General features: G+C 51.6%; 1 protein-coding gene across 4 annotated transcripts in view; it reads left to right on the top strand.

The window, feature by feature from the left end:
* The window catches only part of EVC2 (EvC ciliary complex subunit 2), a 67,516-nt gene that overhangs the window by 10,973 nt on the left and 35,309 nt on the right, over positions 1–21,234 (top strand). For all 4 annotated transcript variants that reach the window (XM_025051773.1, XM_025051772.1, XM_025051771.1 and 1 more), the window contains 4 exons: positions 303–356; positions 9,251–9,385; positions 12,992–13,131; positions 21,070–21,234. The exon at positions 21,070–21,234 is cut by the window's right edge and continues 157 nt beyond it. In XM_025051773.1, the coding sequence (XP_024907541.1) occupies positions 303–356; positions 9,251–9,385; positions 12,992–13,131; positions 21,070–21,234 (494 nt within the window). The remainder of the gene's footprint in view (positions 1–302; positions 357–9,250; positions 9,386–12,991; positions 13,132–21,069) is intronic.

Here is a 21,234-nt window from a genome sequence, read left to right as displayed (position 1 = left end):
GCCCCTGTCCCCAGTCTCCTGCCCTCTACACAGTCCCCAGTCCCCAGCCCCAGCCCCAGGCCCCAGCGTTTCACCACCAGGGCGTCCTGCTGGCTCACTGATTAGGGAGACTGCCGTTAGGGTTTTACAGAAGCCTTCTGGAGAGAAGGAGCTTCGCAGTCCCACAGACCTTTCCCCCTGGAGGGTCTTTGAGACCCCCATGGGCTCCATACCCCCAGCGATCAAGGGCCTGTTGCGGCTCCAGGCTCAGCGGGCTGGAAACACACCAAGTGTGACTCCATGTTTCTTTCTCCTTTCTCTAGAACAGAACGCAGCTAAAAGCCCTTTTCACCGTAACAGCAGAAGAGAAGATTAAGGTAAGAGAAAGTATCTGACGACACCGCCTGGTGCCCGTGTGTCCTTTTACACCTATGGCGCGGGGTCTCTTGTCCTCAGAGCCAGGGCGAGGCGCCCGCCCCGGCCTTGGCAGCCCAGACTTGCACCCAGGCTGGGGGGATCCGGGCAGTCTGGGGTCCCCCGGTGTGGCCTGAGCCTGTCTGGTTAGTTTCCTGGATGAGGTTTATGCCGAACACCTGTTCCTCCACCTGGGCAGGGCGGGCCCGTCACTACCCGGACGCCTGTCTGTGTTTCCGGTCAGCTGTGTCCATACCCACCTGGCAGCTCCTCAGTGCTCGCTGCCGGGCCAGCCGGGGGCCGAGCCGGCCGGTGACCGTGTTTGTCCTCCCAGTCCTTCCTGGGGCTCTGCGGCCCGTGGGCAGGTCTCCCACTTCTGCCGTTCACCACTGGAACTTTCCCCCTTCCGTTCATCCATTCGATCACTCGCAGCTCGTGCGTTCACTCACCCGGGTACATCAATTCACCGCGAAGCACGTTTCACATTTTATAAGCACCTCCTGGATGCCAGGGCATTCTCAGTAATTTCCATATGCTGAATATCATGTAATCTTCACCCCAATCTTGGGAGATAGATTCTATTTCAGAATCACCCCCGTTTTGTGCATGGGGAAAATGAGGCACACCCAGGTCAAGTACTTTGCGTGAGGTCACGTGGCTAGAGCGTCAGGGTTCTCAGCCGGCCCCCATTTTTGATGATTCGCTAGGAGGACCCACAGAATGCAGCATGCGGCCGCGCTGATGGCTAAGGCGTATCACAGGGGAAGGAGGCAGAGCGCGGTCAGCAAAGGGGAGAGGCACGTGTGTGAAGTCTGGGGCACCCAGGTGCAGTGTCCCGGGTCCTCTGCCCCTAGGGACACCAGGACATGCTTGATTCCTTCAGGACTGACCTGTGACAACACGGTGAATTGTCGTCTACCCGGGGAGCTGGTTCGTGGGCCAGCACCAGGGGTTTCGTTGGGGGCTGGGCACCTGGGCGCACTCTGCCGGGCACTCACCGAGGTTCCAGGCCCCCAGAAGGGAGGCAGGTGTTCAGCATAAAGCTGGAAGGCACCCTCCAGACATCCAGGGTCCCAGCTGCCAGCCTGGGACCTGCTGTGTGAGCTCTTCTGGTAAGTGTTCGGACCGGGATTTGAAGCTGGCGCTTTGGCTCCATGGCCCTGCTGTTGGGCAGTGGGCCCCACGCCCCTTGCAGAGCCGAATCCGCCCCCCCCGCCCCCCCCCAGAGAAATGGAAACAAAATCAGTCCCGCTACAGCACGCTGACAGTCTGTGGGGACATGGGGCACACAGGTGCAGGCAGTCCTGCTGGCTGGTCTGTGAGCTCCCGGCGGGCGGGGCATGTCTGGCTCGTCCTTGTGTCCCCCACTGTGCCTTACAGTGCAGGTGTGCTCAGCAGGTAGATATCCCGTGATTGAGCCAATTGTCATCAGTGGCAGCGACTGCATCTCAGTAGGGGAGGCGACTCGTCACCTTGTGATTATAATAAAAGTCAGAGAATATTCATTTAATCAACATTCGTGCGCCTTTCTCCATGCCCAGGCCCCTCCTGGGGCTGGAGATGAGCCACCCGCAGGTCTTGGGGAATAGGTGCCCCCTCTGGTTGCAGACCCATGGGTGCAGGTGTGGAGTGGAGCAGTGAGTTGGAGCCAGGTGACCTTGAGCTGCGGACCACTTTCAGGGAGGTGACCGTCGCGTGGGAAGACGCGGCATGCATACGTAGTGGCCCTCCAACGTCGTGGGGACCGCAGGCTCTCGGACCCGAGGGTCTGGCTTTGCCTCCCGGGGGGCTGGAGAGGAGCCACCCGCAGGTCTTGGGGAATAGGTGCCCCCTCTGGTTGCAGACCCATGGGTGCAGGTGTGGAGTGGAGCAGTGAGTTGGAGCCAGGTGACCTTGAGCTGCGGACCACTTTCAGGGAGGTGACCGTCGCGTGGGAAGACGCGGCATGCATGCGTAGTGGCCCTCCAACGTCGTGGGGACCGCAGGCTCTCGGACCCGAGGGTCTGGCTTTGCATCCCGGCCCCTCCACCAACTGTGTGTGACCGTATGTGTGTTACTTTCCTTCATGGGCCTCGGTTTCCTCGCTGGTGATGGGACTAATAACAGCCCCCGTTTCGTAGGGCGGTTGTCGGAGTGAGCGGGGGGATGCGCGTGAAGCACTCGGCACAGCGCGCAGTAATGTCAGCTGCTGTTATCAGCGTCGCTGTCACGTACACACACGAACAGCACCGCTCTGCAAGTGACCAGCGAATGTCCCGTGTGCATCAGGGCCCCGGGCTCACATGCCCACAGGGCCAGGCGGATGCCCCAAGAGTGCGAGCCAGGCCTTTGCACGGTTCTAGGACGTGAAGGGGTCTTGGGTGGCTTGAAGACTCAGATTGCCCATCATCCGTTGCCCCTCCCCCCACACTGATGCACTAAACGAGAGAAGCCAAAGGCCAGAAGATGGAATTTGTTTGGTTGGGCAGATCAGATTGTATGTGCCGTGGATGCTCACAGGAGAGAAAGCCCTGTGTGAGCCAAGTGGGTGGTGGCTTCTTGGAGGAGGTAAGAATTCGATCTTAAAGGAAAGGCCAGAAGATGGAATTTGTTTGGTTGGGAAATACAGATTGTATGTGCCGTGGATGCTCACAGGAGAGAAAGCCCTGTGTGAGCCAATGGTGGCTTCCTGCCGGCACGGTGCCGGGCCCCGCGGGGATGCACGGCAGGACGAAGCCAGGCCCCTGCCGGTGTCACTGTGTGCTCCCGCGGGGCTGGCTGGGCTCCTGCAAGGAGGTCACTGTACCAGGAAAGCATGACAACGTGAACGAGAGCAGCCCAGCCTGAGGGCAGACGTGCCCCTGACAGCTCATCCAGCCTGGAGGAAACACAGAGTGACACACCCAATAATGCGCCGTGAGTTGGGATTCTGCAGCACTCGGAAGACAGCCGTTGGCTCCTTCAATTCCTGCCACTTGCCTGAGGGTGCAACTGGTGAATGTCAGCTGAGATGAGGCCCCAGCAATGGCTTGCCATTTCGTCTCACAAAGTCTTCTTACCCTTTCTGTCTCCCGGAAGAATAGAATCTCCTCATTAGGAAAAAATACCACACCGCCCTGTCTGGGCATTGGGTGCTGGTGTTCAGATTGTGCTGGATGTTACTGCTGCTGCTTGTGTTAGTTGCATGTGCCCATGAACAGTCTAGGCACCGTGCCACGCACGGGAGAGTAAAGATCTCAGATCGAAGCAGGAGAGAGACGTTTAAACCAATTATTTTGTCACCAAATTCACTTAAAGTAAGAATTCTAGTGGAATTGAGATGAGGCTGGAGTAGAGGTCGAATCCATTCAAGTTTCACTTGAAAACATAAATTTAGGGAACTAGAAAATTTGAAAATGAAGAGTAAGGTGGGGAGATTTGCCTTGCGGATATCAAAAAATCATAAAGCTACATAAATACAATATTCAGCTCCTGCAAGAAAGTCAGAACAGAACAAAATAGAACATCTATGCTTATGTATATGTAACGAGATACGATGATATTTCAAATTAATGGAAAAAGAATGTTATTATAAATTTGAGGGCAACTGCCTGGATCTCTTGGAAGAAAACTAAAGATAAATTCCCTCATCAGCTTAAAAATCTAAATACATAAAACAATTTGTAAGTAGAAACTATGGGTTAATATTTTATGATAGGAGGAAAACCGTGGAGGAAAAACATGGATGTTTGAGCACACATAGATTCGCAAACTTTACATTTAAAAACAACATTAAGAAAGGTGAGCGACAAACTCGGGAAAATACTAATGAAATACATAAAAAGGAATTAATGTCTTTAATATAGAAAAAGTTCCGATCAACAAGAAAAAGGACACCTCAGTAGATGGCCGTCTGCAACGTGAGAATGTCTCAAATACGAGGATTTGCGACGTCAGCCCTCGAGCCCAGCGGAGGGCACACGTAACCTGGCAAAACCGCGCGGCTCTGCGTTGGGCTCGGGACGGGAGGTGTGCAGCCCCATCTGCCTTCCGCGTCACCTCTCACTTGGATTACGGCACCCGCCTCTTCCTGCCAAGTCCTGCCCGCCTCCAGCCCCTTGTCTCCACTGTTGTGATCTTCCTAAAGCACACGCCCGCTGGCTCTCTGTCCCGGAGGGGCTCCCGGTGGCCTGCTGCATGGAGCCCTGTCCCTGATGTTCATATTCAGGGCCCCGCGGGAAAGTGGACCTCTGCCGTCCCCTGATGCTGCCGGGTCCCCTGCGTACCCCATGTCGCTCTGCTTCTGCACGTGCTCTGGGCAGCTCCTAAACATCCCACGGGCCCTAACGGACTTCTCTGCCACTGTGATCCCTGAGCCTCCCCCCCACCCCCCCGGGCGTGCTGGTGGCTCCCTCTGCCGGGGGGACCCCGTGACATTGGGATCTCTGATGAAACTGGTCACTGCAGCATCGAGACGATTTCCCTGGTTGGCACTGAATACATTTTTGTTGACGTCAGAATAGAGTTTTTTCTTGCCCTGGAAGAAACTTTAAAGATGATCTAGTTTCACTTCCTCATTGGAGAGTGAAAAACTCAGGTCCTCCGAGGCCCCAGGAGCTGGCCGAGGTCCTGAAGCGTGGAGCTAGCCCTGAGGAACAGAACCGCGCTGTGCAGTCTGTTCGCTTATCTGCCTCTGCGCCAGACCCGTCACTTAGCGAAGCTCTGTGAGTGCGTGAGCGGTGTCCACCTCTGATCGCCCTCAAGCTCCCGCTCTTGCCCGGATTCTGGCCGGGAAGGCAAGAGTCTCTTTGCTCTCAGAGTTGTTTCTCAAGGGCTGTGGGGCAGGGGTCAGCAAGTCACGGGCCCCACTTGGATCTATAGCTCGAAGTGAAGGAGTTCAACTAAATTACTCCTAAAATCTCTTCTAGAGAAAGCTTTCTGCATGGCCTTCCCTTTTCTCCAAACTTTTTTTATTTTTCGGAGGTAGGAGGAGGGTCAGGTGGGAGGGTTGGGTTTAATATATGTCTGTTGTGGACGTTCCACTCTATACTAGAGAGAGAGAGGGAGAGACAGAGACAGAAAGACAGAGACAGAGACAGAGACTGAAGAATAAGATAACATGCCCTCGCCGGCCCACCACCAGAGAGAATCACCGCTAACTGGTTAGCTTCTTGTTTTCCCCAAGTCCATGAACATATTTATTACATAATTGAAGTCAGATTCTATAAGCAATTCTTCCTCATGCTTTTGTGACTGGGTGTTGGATTTTTAACTTTTAAAGCATCCTTTTGAAAGGCCTTTTCATCTAGCATCGCTCTTCATAAGTGCACCGAGGCAACTCATCAAAGGAATCTGCTGTCGGCTAATAACGTGATCGAACGGGCGGTAATAATGGACGATTCTTTCCCAGAGACAGGAGGGAACATGAGTGAGGCTCAGGGGCTGAGGAAGCCAGGGTCGCCGAGCCACTTTCTTGTCTGTATTCTTAGATGATGAAGTGTAAGGTAAATCGGCTCCTAGAAACCTGTGCTGACTGATTATCAGTGGGATTCGTCTGCAAGATTTTTAGGGAAAATTTCAAAAGTGTGACTGAGTTGGGGCTGATTTCTACTGCTCTGAGTGGCTTCGGTTTCTTTGTTTGTCGCTGCGGTGGTAGGTCCCTCCAGCACCCAGCCTTGCAAGCCAGACATCCAGGGACATTCTCACCACGATCCCCACCGCGGCCGTAGCATCCCACATGTCCATTCTGTCACTGTCTCCCGAATACGCGTCTAACCCGTGCCCGTCCCGTGGCCTGGCAGTCATGGCGACAGCACCTCACATCTTCTGGCTGATTTCCGTGTGCTGCAAGGCCATGCATAGGACCTATTGTTTTAATGTGGTAAAATATGTATACCGTAACATTTAGTTATCGCCATGTGGTACATTCACATGTCGATAGTCATCACCGCTGTCTAATTCTAGAACGTTTTCATCACCCCAGAAGGACACCGTACCCATTAAGCAGCCGCCCTCCCTCCTTCCCGCTCCTCCTCCAGCCCCTGCAGCCACTCATCCGTCTTCTCTCTGTATAGATTTGTTTATTCTGGACATTTCGTATAATGGAAACATACAGTATTTGGCCTTTTCGTGACTGGTGGCTTTTAGTTAGCGTAAGATTTTCATGATGTGTCTGTGACATAGTGTGTGTCAGCGCTTCATTCCTTTGTGTGGGGGAATACTGTTCCATCGTACAGGTAGAACGCGTTTCCTTTACCCATGCGTCAGCTGACAGACATTTGGGCCTTTTCCAGCTTGTGGATGATGTCACCAGAGCCACTGTGACTATCCGGGTACAGCTTCCTGTTGGCATACTTCTTTTCCATCCTTTGGGGTAGGTTCCCAGGAGTGAGCTTGCTGGGTTGTGTAGTAGTTGTGTGTTTGACTTGGTGAGGGGTGGAAGACACCGTTTTTAATCCTCATTTTACCGATGAGGAAGCTGAAGCTCAGAGACGGGGAAGCCCAGGGTTGCACAGCTTGGTTGGGGACAGAGCTGAGGCCAGCGAGGGCCAAAGCCCACGGTCTTCACCGGCATGTTCTACGCCTCCCGCAGCCGCAGCCTTGTTTTGAGGCCCGCGTTTCTCCTGAAGACAGGAATTCATCCCTGCAGCTGTGGGGCTCAGTGAAGCCCGGCCCCGCCCCCCTGCCCTGCCCTTCTCGGTCTCTCGGCCACGTGACTGGCCGGAGGAGAGCAGCACCTCAGAGCGGAGGTTCCCAGACGGTGGAGACGAGAAGAGGAAGAGAAGTGGGGTGGCCTGCTCGACTTCGTGGTCCAGTAGGAATGGAAGGGAGAGGGAGAGAAAGAGGGAGGGAGAGCGTCTCTTCCTGCGTTTTACTGTCCGGCCGCCCTGCTTGCCTGTCATTCTGTTCCAATCTTTGTTTCTGGTTCTCATCAGCCAGACAGGTACCTTCTACCACAGTTTGAGAGTCTGGAACTAAAGGTGTTTTAGAGAACCACACAGTCCCCTGGGCAGTAGGTAGTGTGATCTGGTGAGGAGAACACAGACTTTGGAATAAGCCAGCTCTTACCCTTCTTTAGCTGTAGACTTCGATTAATTATTTAATCTCTTTTCATCTCCCTCGTCGGTAGAATGGGAATAATGCGTCTCCCACAGGATCGCTGAAGACAGAATGATAGAAAGCATGTAGCACACTTGATTAGTTTCCCGTGGCTTCCATCATAAATTATCACAAAACTACGGAGCTTAGAATAACAGAAACTTATTTCTTTGTGGCTCTGGAGGCCAGAAGTCTGAAACCAAGACATGTGCAGGGTGTGCTCCCTTCAGAGGCTCGAGAGAAGAATCCTGCTTGCATCTTCCTAGCTTCGGGTGGCTCCCGGAAATGCTTCTTTGTTTCGTAGCTACATCCCTCCAATCTCTGCCTCCACGGTCACATGGCCTTCCTCTTCGCGTGTGTCCGTGTCCACCTCTCTCTGTCCTTATAAGGATACAGTCATTGATGTAGAGCCCTCCCCCACCAATCCCATATGACCTCATCTCAAGTCGATTATATCTGGGCGCATTCATGGGGACCAGGGGTTGAAGTCTTCAGCATACCTCTTTAGAGAACACAGTTCAACTCACTGCAGGTCCCTAACCCAGGGACTGGCGTATTGTGGGTCATCGGATATTATTAATTCCTTTTACCTCCTCATTCTTCTTCCTTAAGCTGCAAAAAAAGAGTTCGCCTTCTGTGAAGGAGCGTCCTTGAAAACAGATGGCCGAAGATGTAGCCCCTCTGTTCTCTTTGGATGCAAATATTTTTTTTCCGCATAGATATTATCTTTATCTGAATGAAATTGATATTTGATGTGTATACAGTTCTGCATCTTTAAAAATGTTAGATTAGATATAAACATTTAGAAACATTATTAAAAATTCAACGCACAAAAATCAGTTGCATTTCTATACACTAACGATGAACAATCCACGAAGGAAATGAGGAAGACAATTTCATTGACTGTAGCATCAAAGAGAATAAAATACTTAGGAATAAAGTTAACGAAAGAGAGAAAGACTTGTACAGTGGACATACTCCAAAGGACGGCCGAGAGAAATTAGGGAAGACACAGATAGGTGGGCCGGCATCCAGGTACCCGGACCGGAAGACTTCACATCGTTACGATCTACAAATTCAATTCAATTTCTCTGAAAATCCCAATGGCAGGTTTTTGTAGAAATTGAAAAACCCATCCTAAAATTAATATGGACCCTCGAGGGAACCCGAATAGCGCAAACGATCTTGAAAAGGAGCGAAGCTGGAGGTCTCCCTCTTCCTGATTTCAAAACGCACCATAAAGTGACAGTAATCAAAACAGTACTGGCAGAAAGCCGGACATAGACCAACGGAAGGGACTCGAAATCCCAGGAAAACACCCTGGCGTGTATAAGTCAAATGATTTTCGACACCAGGGACAAGACCGTTCGATGGGGAGAGGACAGTCATTTCAACAATAAGTGATGTTTTGGAAACTGGATATGCACGTGCAAAAGAATGAAGTTGGGCCCTTCTTACAGCAGGTACAAAAATTAACTCAAAATGGATCGAAGACTTAAATATAAAACCTAAAACCGTGAAACTCTTAGAAGAAAACGAAGCTTCACGACATCGGATTTGGCAATGATTTCTTAGCAATGACATCAAAAGAACAGGCAACAAAAGGAGAGATACGTCAGTTGGACTCCTCTCAAGGGAATCGGCTCACTTGCTAGTAAGTGGCGGAGCTGGGTGCAAACCCAGGCGCGTCTCGCTGACCCTGTCCCTGTTTTGCTGGAAGTTCATCATAACGTTCGTCATAGCTCAACTTGAAAGAGGTAAAGTGTGACCACAGGTGGATCCTGCCTCTCTTGTCCCGTAGGTTCTGCCGAACCACGGTCTCCATGTGGCCGGGTTCTTCGTGGCCTTCATCGTCTCCCTTGTGCTGGCCTGGGTCACACTTTCCATCATGGGTCGCTATCAGTGTTGGAAGGGAAGCGTGCTCACCGGACATCAGGTGAGTCTCTGTGTGTATCTTCTTCCCGGAGGGGCCTTTGTGGTGGTAGCTATGAGGTTGAAGTTCAACCTTCAGGTCAGTGGGTCTCGACCCTGGGTGGACACCGGAACCCGCTGGGGAACTGCGGACAAACACTCATGGCCAGGCCCGCCTGCAGAGGCTCTGACTGGGTCGTCAGTCGTTTTTCAAAGCTCCCCGGCTGGTTCCAGCCGTGGCCAGGGGTGAACCCCAGCAGTCTAGCTGACTGACTGAACAACCACCCGTGTGGCTTGCAGCCTCATCCAGGTTCTAGAAGTTCCACAGCCCCTGTGGAAAGTCTTTGGAGACTCACTCCCTCCTCGGGGAGGCCTGGCCCCTGAGCGTGGCTTTGTAGAGCTCCCTGGCTCGGAACCCGTGCTTCCCGCCTCTTGCTGCAGCGCCCCCCTCCGCCCAGGGCTTGGCACTCGCGGACAGTGCCGGGCTCGCCACACTCACCTTGTTGCTTTTTCAGTCCCTTCTCTGCTCCTCAGTGAGCGTAATTCTCACCAGTCCTTTGAGACTCAGCTTGGACCTCGTCCCTCCCTGGAAGGCATCGCTGGCCACTTCCTGGCCGAGTTAGGGTGCCTCTCTCTGGGTCCCCACACTGGTTTCTGAAGAGTCCACCCGGCATGTACCCTAAGCTGCTGGGCCCCTCTGTGGGCTCCTTCATGTCTGTATGCCTGTCCTAGGCTAGGTTCCCCAAGAAGCATATCCTGAGACCAGGATCCAAATGCAAGCAGTTTATATGGAAAGTGACCCCAAGAAATAATGGTGGTGGTGGGGGGGTGGATAGCGAGGCAGGAAGGGAAGGCAGCCAATCAAGTTACTGCCATGGCACCTGGAGCGTCATCCTACTTGGAAACTGGGGACAGTGGGGGACAAGCCTCGGGGTCCCCTACCCGAGTAGAGAAGGAGCAAGGGTTTTTATCCACCAGGTTCCACTGGTCATTGGTTGAGGACAGAGGGGCATGGGGGCCAAGGTGAAGGAGACAGTCCCTAGCATGGGCTCTGAAGGCCAGCAGAAGCCTTCGGAGGAGGAAGCGTAGGTATTGGCTCGCGGATCCTGGGCTGGTGGACCTTGAAGTGGCGAGGATGCGGGGACGTGGGCAGAAAACAGGGGGCGTCTGCTACAGCCCCCATGGGCCGCCGTGGAGACTGGTACTTGCGGACACTCAGTACATGGGAGAGGGTGAGAGTGAGGACAGACGGAGGAGGGAAAGGAGGGCGGCTGGTCCCAGGGCGAGACGAGCTCCGTGGAACCGTTGCCCGCAGGCCCTGTGGGAGCAAGCATTTCTCCAGGACCGTGAAAGGCAGGGGCCGCTGGACTCTGTCACCCAGGGGTCCAACAGCTCGAAGGATCATCTGTCATTTTTCTCCCTATCTTTATATCGAGGAAACTGAGGCCCATGAAGTTAAACAACTCGCTTCAAGTGGCCGAACGTAGGCTGGGACCTGGCTTCTGGGTCCTCTCTCCCTGGAGGCTGGAAGTCCTGTCCCGTAGTTCATTTTGTTTCTGCTTCCTAGAGGAGAGAATTGTCATTTCAATGTGAGGTCAGCCCACAGTAGCCTTGGCAAGTGCCAACGAGGGGAAGGAAGATGGCCAACTAATCAGACATTCTGTTCGCTCTCCCAAAGCTGTTATCAATTGTAGAAGAACAAAACTCACCCTTTACTTTGATGAAGGAGCGGGATTCTTTTCCCGGAGATCAAAGGCTTATCGTTACAACCGCAGAGAGAGAAGCGAAGTGTGAATTCACAGAACGAACTCTTTCACATGTTTCTTTGTTTCTGCCAGCATGGTGGCAGCCGGTGAGACAGCGTGCTGTAAAACAGAAGACAGTCTTCGTGGTTAGATCGGCTTGGGATCAAACCCACCTGGCTTTTTCTGAGCTGTGTGAAGCTAAATAATGTTCCTTCACCTTTCTGGGCTGGACTGTCCTTATATGTAAACAGGGGACGACAACTCCTGTTATGACAGTTTCATGATATGACACGTACAAGGCATAAGAAAGCTAAATAATGTTCCTTCACCTTTCTGGGCTGGATTGTCCTTATATGTAAACTGGGGGTGACAACTGTTATGACAGTTTCATGATATGACACATACAAGGTATAAGGTCCAGAATTCTTAAATGTTAGCTTCAGTTAATACCCATTTCTGCAGAATTAATATTAGGGACAAAACAGATATATCATCTATCCAGTCAGAAAGTTGGGCTCAAGTATCTCCGATGTCACTTCCATCTTACAATTCTGTATTCTGATTAGAAACCAGCCAGATCCATGCTGTTGAAGTTCATCTGCCAACTCTACATGATGATGGTGATGGGGATGGTGATGGGGATGGTGATGACGATGGTGATGGTGATGACGATGGTGATGGGGATGATGGTGGTGATAGTGATGATGATGATGACGGTGATGGTGATAGTGATAATGGTGGTGGTGATGATGGTGATGGTGATGATGATGTTGGTGATGGTGATGGTGATGGTGGTGATGATGGTGATGGTGATGGTGATGACGATGGTGATGGGGATGGTGATGACGATGGTGATGGGGATGGTGATGACGATGGTGATGGGGATGGTGATGACGATGGTGATGGGGATGGTGATGACGATGGTGATGGGGATGGTGATGACGATGGTGATGGGGATGGTGATGACGATGGTGATGGGGATGGTGATGACGATGGTGATGGGGATGGTGATGACGATGGTGATGGGGATGGTGATGACGATGGTGATGGGGATGGTGATGACGATGGTGATGGGGATGGTGATGACGATGGTGATGGGGATGGTGATGACGATGGTGATGGGGATGGTGATGACGATGGTGATGGGGATGGTGATGACGATGGTGATGGGGATGGTGATGACGATGGTGATGGGGATGGTGATGACGATGGTGATGGGGATGGTGATGACGATGGTGATGGGGATGGTGATGACGATGGTGATGGGGATGGTGATGACGATGGTGATGGGGATGGTGATGACGATGGTGATGGGGATGGTGATGACGATGGTGATGGGGATGGTGATGACGATGGTGATGGGGATGGTGATGACGATGGTGATGGGGATGGTGATGACGATGGTGATGGGGATGGTGATGACGATGGTGATGGGGATGGTGATGACGATGGTGATGACGATGGTGATGGTGATGATGACGATGGCGATGGTGATGGTGATAATGGTGAAGATGATGGTGATGATGACGATGCTGATGGTGATGATGGGGATGATGATGATGGTGATGGTGATGATGGTGGTGACGATGATGGTGATAATGGTGGTGATGGTGGTGATGGTGAAATATTTTTATAGATTTACAGGTTGCAGTGGTTTTTCCATTCATTGCTTCGTTTTATTCACATGACTCTGCGCAGGGCTACTAGAATTATGATCCCATATTTTGTTGAGAAAATAGAACCTCAGGGAAGTGCACTGTCTCGCCTGAGTTTACTCTGCTCATAAAGTGGGGCAAGCCAGGTTCTCTGACTTTTTTCTTGTGACTTTTCCAGCATGTGACATTCACAAAAAAGCCTACTCAACTGTTTCTGAAATTCTCCCGAAGGTGCAGCATCACGAGAGCAAGCTAGAGCACTCCCAGTGCACCTCGGCTGATGGCGTGAATGAAGATCTCGCTCTCAATGACCACATGGTAGACATTCTGTTCTCAGAGGACCCTGGGGGCATGCTGCAAGCCTTGGAAGAGTAAGAGTTCTAATTCACGTTATCCTTTCATGGATGCGATGAATGTGTTAGCTATAGTTTCATGAGAGGGAAGACAGGATATTTCATTCATTCGTGAATTCGTTCTTTTAGTCATTCATTTGTCACCTGGTAGTCGTACTCAAACAACTCTATGCACGAAACACTATGCCTGGTATTTGGGAAAAGAGAGGGATTAAGACATAGTTCGTGCCATGTGGCAATCTGACCTACACAAATAGAAGTGACCATAAAAGTTTGATGAGCACTGTGCTAAGGGAGATCAGGGCTAGCTGAGCCCCGAAGAAGAAGAATGACCTCTGAGAGGGTCATGGAAATGCTTCCCAGAGGAGGTGATATTCAAAGTAATTCTTGAAGCGTGGGTAGACGCTTTCCAAGTGGATTAAGGGAGAAGAGGCTTTTCAGGCAGAGAGAAGGAAGGCCAGATGCTGGGACAGGAAATGGGTGAGGTGTGTTTGGTGAAGTTTACGTAGCTCAGCACGATGATGTGTGGACTGGGGTATCGAGTCCAGCAAAGCAGAAGAAAAGGTGGCTGGAGAGAGGGGCCAGACCAGTGATGTGAACTGCATCCAGGTCTTTCGATTTATTTGACAAATACTTCTAATGCACTGCAGAACGTAGAGCCAGACCCGGTTCTAAGGACATTGTGGATACTAACTCACATCCTCTTAACGACCCTGTGAACCACGTGTTGCTGTTCGTACCGTCTCACGCGTGGGGACTTGAGTTGGGGGGAGGGTGCTCACCCCAGGGCACACACCAGTACGGGAGAGGGCCAGATTTCACACGCAGGCGGTCCGGCTGCAGGATGCTGCACTGACCACGTTTTCTCTTGGCTGGCACACGGGTCACAGTCTAGGAGTTGACTGTCACTCGATCAGAGTCATCGGCTTGGCCTTTCTTTCTTTTTAGCGGATGCTTACAGATGACGTCTTATGTTTCTTTTTTTTTCAATTTCTAGTTGTCAAATTCATAAAATCCTCTCTAAAACCGAGGTCCTTGAATTTAGTACCTACGTTTTCTTCTACACAATTTATTGTTTCAGGTCTTATATGTAGGTCTTTGATCCATTCTGAGTTAATTTTGGTGTATGGTGACAGGTCGCAGTCTAGTTTCATTCTCTTGCAGGTGGCTTTCCGGTTTTCCCAGCACCATTTATTGAAGACCGTTTCTTTTCTCCATTGTATCTTTTTGGCTCCTTTGTTGAAAACTATTTGCCCAAATATATGAAGGTTTATTTCTGGACTCTTGATTCTGTTCCATTGGTCTGTGTGTCTGTCTCTCTGCCAATACCATGCTGTTTTGATTATTGTCGCTTTGAGTATAATTCGAAGTCAGGCAGAGTGATGCCTCTGGCCTTGTTCTTTTTTCTCAGGATGGCTTTAGCTATTTAGGGGATTGCATTAAATCTCTATATTGCTTTGGGTAATTTGGCCATTCTAACTATGTTGATTCTTCCAATCCATGAACACAGAATATCTTTCCATTTCTTTGTGTCTCTTCAATTTCTTTTAATAATGTTTTGTCGTTTTCAGCGTACAGGTCTTTCCCATTCTTTAAGTTTATTCCTTGGTATTTTATTCTTTTTGTTGCAATTGCAAAAGAAATTATATTTTTCTCTTACGATTCTCAATCTTATCTTTTATTTCCTCAAACACATTAAGCATAATTGCTTTAAAGTCTCTGAAAACTTCGTTAGCTTCACCCCGGTTCTGTGCTTAATATATTGATCCTCTTAGTTGGTGATCATATTTCCCTGTCTCCTTGTTAATGTCTGGGTAGTTTTGATTATGTGCCAGACATTGTGTATAGAAATCGAGAAGACAGTCAAGGCCTAGAATGACATCATCTTCCAGGCAACTAAGGGTGTGTATGGATAACCTCAGTCCAATCAGATTGGAGCCATTCAAAGCAGGCCTTGGCTTCCTTCCAGGGCCAGTCCCTTGACATACCTTTACTCCTAAGGTATCCGTACTGACCGAGGGTTCTGGGATTTCATCAGAGTAGCCTCTCCTCAGAATCTCTAGGCTCGAGTTTTCCTCTCCTTCACCCTACAAGTCTGTTGAAAATTCTGCTGAGTTTACCAGCCTCTGGGCCGAGTGACCCCAAACGTAGGGCTGCCATCTCGGAGCCTCCTCGGGCCCCCTGGATCTTGACCTCATGATTTTTCACTGCTTTGTTACTCCTGAGACGCTCCCAAACACGTTGATTCTGTCCAGCTTTTCTAAGTTGTTTTCAGTGGGATAGTTTGTCCAAATCACCTAGACCATCCTCAGTGGGAACAGAGTCTTGAAATCATCTCAGCATAAACCCCACTCCAGGCGCTGACCCAGACGCAGGCCCTGGTCTTTTGATTTATTTGACAAATACTTCTAATGCACTGCAGAACGTAGAGCCATCGGAGGCCGCCCAGGCAACAGGTGGCATGGAAACAGAAGGCTCAAAACAGCAGAGCGTGACAGGGCCGTCGAGGGCGTTGGGTAAGACCCTGGCCCCTGGACTTAGATCAGGGTTTAATCTGGGCTGTGCCACCGTGTGGCCTTGGTGAAGTTACTTCGGTGATGTCTTAGGGTGGAGGAGGCCTCTGGATGTCCGGCTCCACGGTTGACACTGGAGGCCCAGGGGATAGTTTTTCATTTGGGAAGATTTGGGTTTTAAGAGACGACCCTGGATGCAAACGGAGAATGGCTTAGAGGGGAAAGCCCAGAGTCTGTTGGAGGGGAAGGGGAAGTATGACCCAGGGCGGGAAGAGTAGGCTGGGGGGAGGGATGCTCAGAGGGAGCCCACAGAACTGGGGTGTGGTTGGTACATGACCGTGTGTGTGTGCGCAGAGTCGGGTGTAGTTTGGACGTCGAAGGGGAAGGGAAAATCCCGGGTCATTCCTTCTGGGTTTTATCTGTTAGTTTATTTTTATTTTAATCTTTTTTGAGTGGGAGAGAAGGGAGTACCCCACAATTCTGGCTGCTCAATAGGTGCAGAGGCTGCAGAAATGCCCAGGGCTGACTGCGCACCCAGCTGTGCCCCGGGCCCCGTTCATCCGTGTCTAGGTGGCGGGCTCATGCGGCACGGCCAACCGAGCTTCATGCAGCCATCAGCTCTGATCCTTCATTTTCGCTTACTTCCCCAATCAGAATGCCGGGGGCGACAGATCAAAGTTAGCCACACTGTTCAGGAGGGAGGAGGGAGGAAAACGGACTCTGGCGAGAAAGGCGGGTAGTTAGCGGCAGAGATTCATAAATGTCTCTTGTTATATTAAGTGGTATGAGCAGGTGGTTATCAAAGCGTTCCTCGCTCCACGTCACTTTCCTTCCAAACCATGAAATTGCAAAGCTAAGTGATTTGTTTGTGTCCTCGGCACCTAGGTACTTAATTTGCAAGTAGATAGGACTCTATAACCTCCTGACCAAAGTGATTAGTACTTCAGGAAGGAAAATATTGAGCCTGCTGTCTTCGCCTTTGATTAAGAAGGGATGGAGTCTAAGTCTCCCTTCATCCTTTCACCCCTGGGTCCTGCTGCCCGAACGCGGTAGGGATGCTGAGGTTCGCCGAGATTTCTCTTGTAAATCACTTGGTAGCTCTGGAGTTTTATATGCGTTTCTCCTCGAGAGCCCATCCTGTTTTCTGAGGAGTGTTTAGCATGGCTTATCAAGCGCAGCCTGAGAGAGCCTGGCCTGAGAGCCAGACGCATGGCTTCCTCCTCTCCCACCCTCCGCCCTCCCTCCGGCCCAGGCTCCCCACCCCGCTCCAGTGTTGACTGAATGCTTCAGGCATCGTGGCTGGATGTGCATTCTGGGAACTCGGTGGTATAGTTTTTAATCATAGCGTTGTCGATTAGTTTTAATCTTTCCATCTCGACGTACAGTCAAGCTTGGGAGCTCCCAGAAAGAAAATGTCACTCCGAATGTCAGCGGCTTAGTATGCATGGAAATCTGTCATAGTCTGCCCACTAAAAATAGCCGTTTTTCTCCAGCAAATCATTTATCCCATTCGTAATTCTTACACGAGGGTTAGCTGGGAGTCCAAAGATGCCTTCAGGCGACTCGATTGCCATCTCATTTCTAGAACCCATTGGAGCTGTTCCTTTGCTCTCACTGATTTATTTTTGACAAAGAGCATTTTCTTGGTTACTCAGTTGTTTCTCCTTCATTCAGAGGCTGCCTCTTGCAGAATGGACTTGAAGAAGGGATATTTCCTTTCATTGTTTAAAAATTAGATTCCTTGACTGTTGTCATCCTGCGGGTGCCTTAGCCTCAGGCAGGCTGGGACACGAGGAAGGAGGGACTGGGCTCCACTGGCTGGTCCCAGAAGCTTCTAGAGCCACGCAGTGCTCGAGGCGTTCTGGCTCCGGCCTCGCTCTGGCCCTGAGCATCGCCAAGCACACTCACAGCGACTCCCACGAAGAGGCTGATGTTCAGAAAGGTCTATTGGCCACACAAGTGATGATGGGTTTGGGCCTGGGCCTGAGCGCTCTCAGAACCACTGTTCTATTGACGTGATAGGCTTTTTTCTCCTTTTTTTTTTTTTTTTAAGATTGAGCTTAGATTTTCCAAGAGAGACAAAGAAAAAGAAGAGAAGAAAGAAGTTCAAGGCTTGCGTTTATTTCTCGTCATTAGAAGGAAGTTTATTGCTGTATTTTGATGCCACCAACATTGCCTTCTAAATGGTCTCGAAATTGTTTTGTCCGGAGTAGGTGTTCAATGAGTATTCATTGAATTGAGGCTTTTAAAAATGTATATTAAGTAGTTGTGACTTCGGTCCTCATCTCTAAAACCCTGAGCCCAGGGAAATTAAGCCACTTGCCCGAGTATCTTTTGTTCATTTTTTCTTTGACCGGGTTCTCTGTTCATGGATGCAATAATTTTAGGAATTAATTACTGGATTGGTTATCTCGGCAGATGCCTGCCGAGGGCCCCTTCGGTGCCAGGTGCTATGGCGGACCCTGACCGGGTGCTGCCCGTGGTCTCGGCTTCGGTCCCCGGGGGGTTGCACAAGCAAAACACAGACACACTGACCGCCGCGTTGCGATGACCTGCCTCGCTGTGGCGAGGGTGGTCCAGGAGCAGGGAGCCGCTAAAAAGGGCGAGGGCCCTGCCTCGGCTGGGGGCCGGGTAAGCCGAGGCCCGCGTGACGTGTGGCCCGTGGGGGGCAGCAGGCACAGGGCCCCAGGGACAGGGCTGTGGATGGCAGAGAGAGGCCAGGGCCGGAGGGGCAGGAGCGTCAGCACGGCCAGTGCAGGGCGTGAGCTGAAGCCGGTCCCCCGTCGTTCTTTGTCCAAAAACGCTGATTTTCTCCGCATCACACAAGGCTCTTGGAGGCCACCGTGTTTGTCTCGTTTTGTGATGCCGTCTCGTTGTCTTCCCCATCGAGGCAGCAAGTTCAAGGGCGGGGACTTTCTGTCTTGTTCGCTGATTTATCCTCAGCGCCTCAGACAGAGCCTGACACACAGTAGGTGCTTGGGGTTGCAGCCATGGCAGTGATATGCTTGGTGGACAGCGCCGGCAGATAAAATTAGGGGCTCTCCGGTGACTTGGATAGAGAAGGGGAAAGGTCGAGCTTTAAGGAAATAAAATCAAAGTTTCTTTTGGTCTCGGCGACTTAAAGATGGCTTCGCGACCCCGGGATGGAGATGTCAGAGGGGACTCACAAGTGTGTGCCATTCTCAGATGAAAGTTCTGGGCCAGAGACGATACGTAGCAATGGGAAGCCATCGAGAAGAGGACAGAGAGAAGGGGAAACGGCCTTTAGAAGTCAGAGGAGCTCAGGAGAATGAGGAAGTCAGGGGAGCCAAGAGAAACGGGTCCCAGACGAAGCGGGTGACCGACCGTGTCTGCTCTTGCCTCGAGATCAGCCGAGAACCGACAAGTGTCTTGTTTTTCACTCCTGGGATGTTACTGATGACCAGCGCAGGTTTGGGGACGAGGCAGGGGCAGAAGGCTAGAACCATAGAATGGTGACAGGGAGTATAGACAGCTCTTTCAGAGATACGGAGCAGTAGTAACCCACCGTACAGAGAGCACATGCCTAGGGCATTCCTAGATTTCTGGAAGGATCGGTGACGGTTCACCAAACGGCCAACACAAGCCTCCTTGCGACAGGCATCCAGCTGGGATGGAAAAGCAGCCCCGTCCTCACACCTAGGCCTCGCTTCTGGCTTTCCTGCAAGGTGGTGGGGTCTCACCAGTGCCTGACAAACCAAAGCAGGCTTATTGTGGGGGACTGCTGCAGAGCAGAGCAGCGGTAAAGCCTCTGGTTTCCATGGCAACCCTCACAGTCTTCCCAGCAGCGACGGTTTCTTGGAGGAGTTCTGTGTCCAACAGATGCCTCCCTTCTCCCAGCAAGTGTTTGCTGAGCTCCTCCTGCGTGCCTGGCACTGTCTTAGATGCTGGGAAGGAAATCAAGAAAAGCCGGGACCCCCTAAGATGCCCCCAGTCTGCAGGGAGAAATGGCTCACACACAAATAAATACAAGGCAGCGGGCAGTGCAAGCGGGAGTAGTCTCCAGACAGAGGCCTCGTCCTGGCGCGTGTTCTGTGTGCTGGTGATGTACGAGGGTGACAGGCCCGCCCGCGGTGCGGGAACGGGCGTTGTGGCCGTGGCTGCCGACTTGGGCCGCGCTGCAGATGTTACTCCACGCCTTTTGTTAGAGAACCCGCCTCGTGGCAGCAACGGCGGCTGCCGCACGCTGACCGCCTTGCGGATGTCGGTCTGCCTCTGTCGCTAGAGAACTTGCTGCCCCGTAGGGGCAGCGGCCGCCACCCTTGGCCAAACTGCGGCTCTGATGCTGAGTCGTTCTCAGGTGAACGGCTTGACGGCGCGGTGACTTCTGCTGCGCTGCTCCTGCATTGCGGTTGTCAGGCTGGATCTGTCACCAAAGCATTTTCTTTACAGCGGTGACAGTGGCCACCTCTGTTCTGCCACACTGCGGGCGTTAGGTTATGGCTGTCGTTAGGGACAAGGAGAAGGAGGCCGGCCGGCTGTGGGGGGCTGGCCGCCGGGCGCGGGTTTCGGGCTTTGATTGGTACTTGGGTCCGCCTGAAGCAAACGCTGGGGTGGGCATCCGTCCGCCCGATTCCCAGAACGAGGCAGACGCTCATCTCAGCGTTGAGCGTCACTCCGCCTCGCTCTGCGAGTCACGAGTCCCTTTCCGCTTGGGGTCGTGACGCTCGCCCAGGGATTTCACTGAGATTTCTTTACTTCTTCGAAAACCTTTGCCGGGTCATTTTTGCTATTTTTGCCTGTTTTTGTACAAAAGCGTGAAAATATGCGAGACGTTCAGTTGATGCTCATGTGCACAGGTCCCTTGGGAGGGACATTCCTTCCTGGTCACTGTGGGCTGAGTGACGGTGACGTCAGCCTGAGATCCCGGAATTGTCAGGGGCATTTTGGCGTGGGGGGACGTCAGTCCTCCGGGAGTGGTGCTGTCACCGAAGGTGCCGACGTGTGTGGTGATCGGCCTCTCAGAAGACCAGCCATCAGGTCGGCCCTTCACCACCCTCATTCCTGTGTTTGCTCAGGTTGTCCCAGAACCCCGTCCAGGCGGCCACTTTACATCTACTTACTATATCCATAAATGAATTTTTAATTGGAAAAAATTAAACTTTCTTTTCAAATTCTCCTGATATAGTAACTCTCCATTTTTCCCTCTGTTTCTTTGTTGTTGACTAAGACCGTACCTTATGTTAGTTATATTATTACTTGTTGTTCCTAGCCCGGTACTTGGCAAATTTGCTATGTAAGAATCAGTTGCTTAGTCAGTGGCCTTCCATAACCGGATGGGGCAGGAAGGAGAGAGGAGAGAAGGAGGGAAAAGGAAAAAAGAAATGCTCTGCGTGCCAATAATTGAAGCCTCCGAGTTTGGAGGGAGCTCGTTTTTCGTTGCGATCTCATGTAACCGGGTTTTCTCGACCGTTGTGTTGTCCAGGTTGGAGATCGCAACCCTGAATCGGGCCGATGCGGAGCTCGAGGCTTGTCGAACCCAAATCAGCAAGGATGTCATTGCCCTTCTCCTGAGCAATCTGGCGAGCAGTGGCCACCTCTCCACTCAGGTAGAGAGGAGGATGGGCGCCGTCTTCAAAAAGCAGTTTCT

Source organism: Pteropus alecto, unplaced genomic scaffold, assembly GCF_000325575.1.
Source record: "Pteropus alecto unplaced genomic scaffold, ASM32557v1 scaffold5, whole genome shotgun sequence".
Taxonomy (NCBI): Eukaryota; Metazoa; Chordata; class Mammalia; order Chiroptera; family Pteropodidae; genus Pteropus; species Pteropus alecto.
The sequence above is the reverse complement of the archived record's forward strand: the minus strand, read 5'-3'. Positions and strand labels throughout refer to the sequence as shown.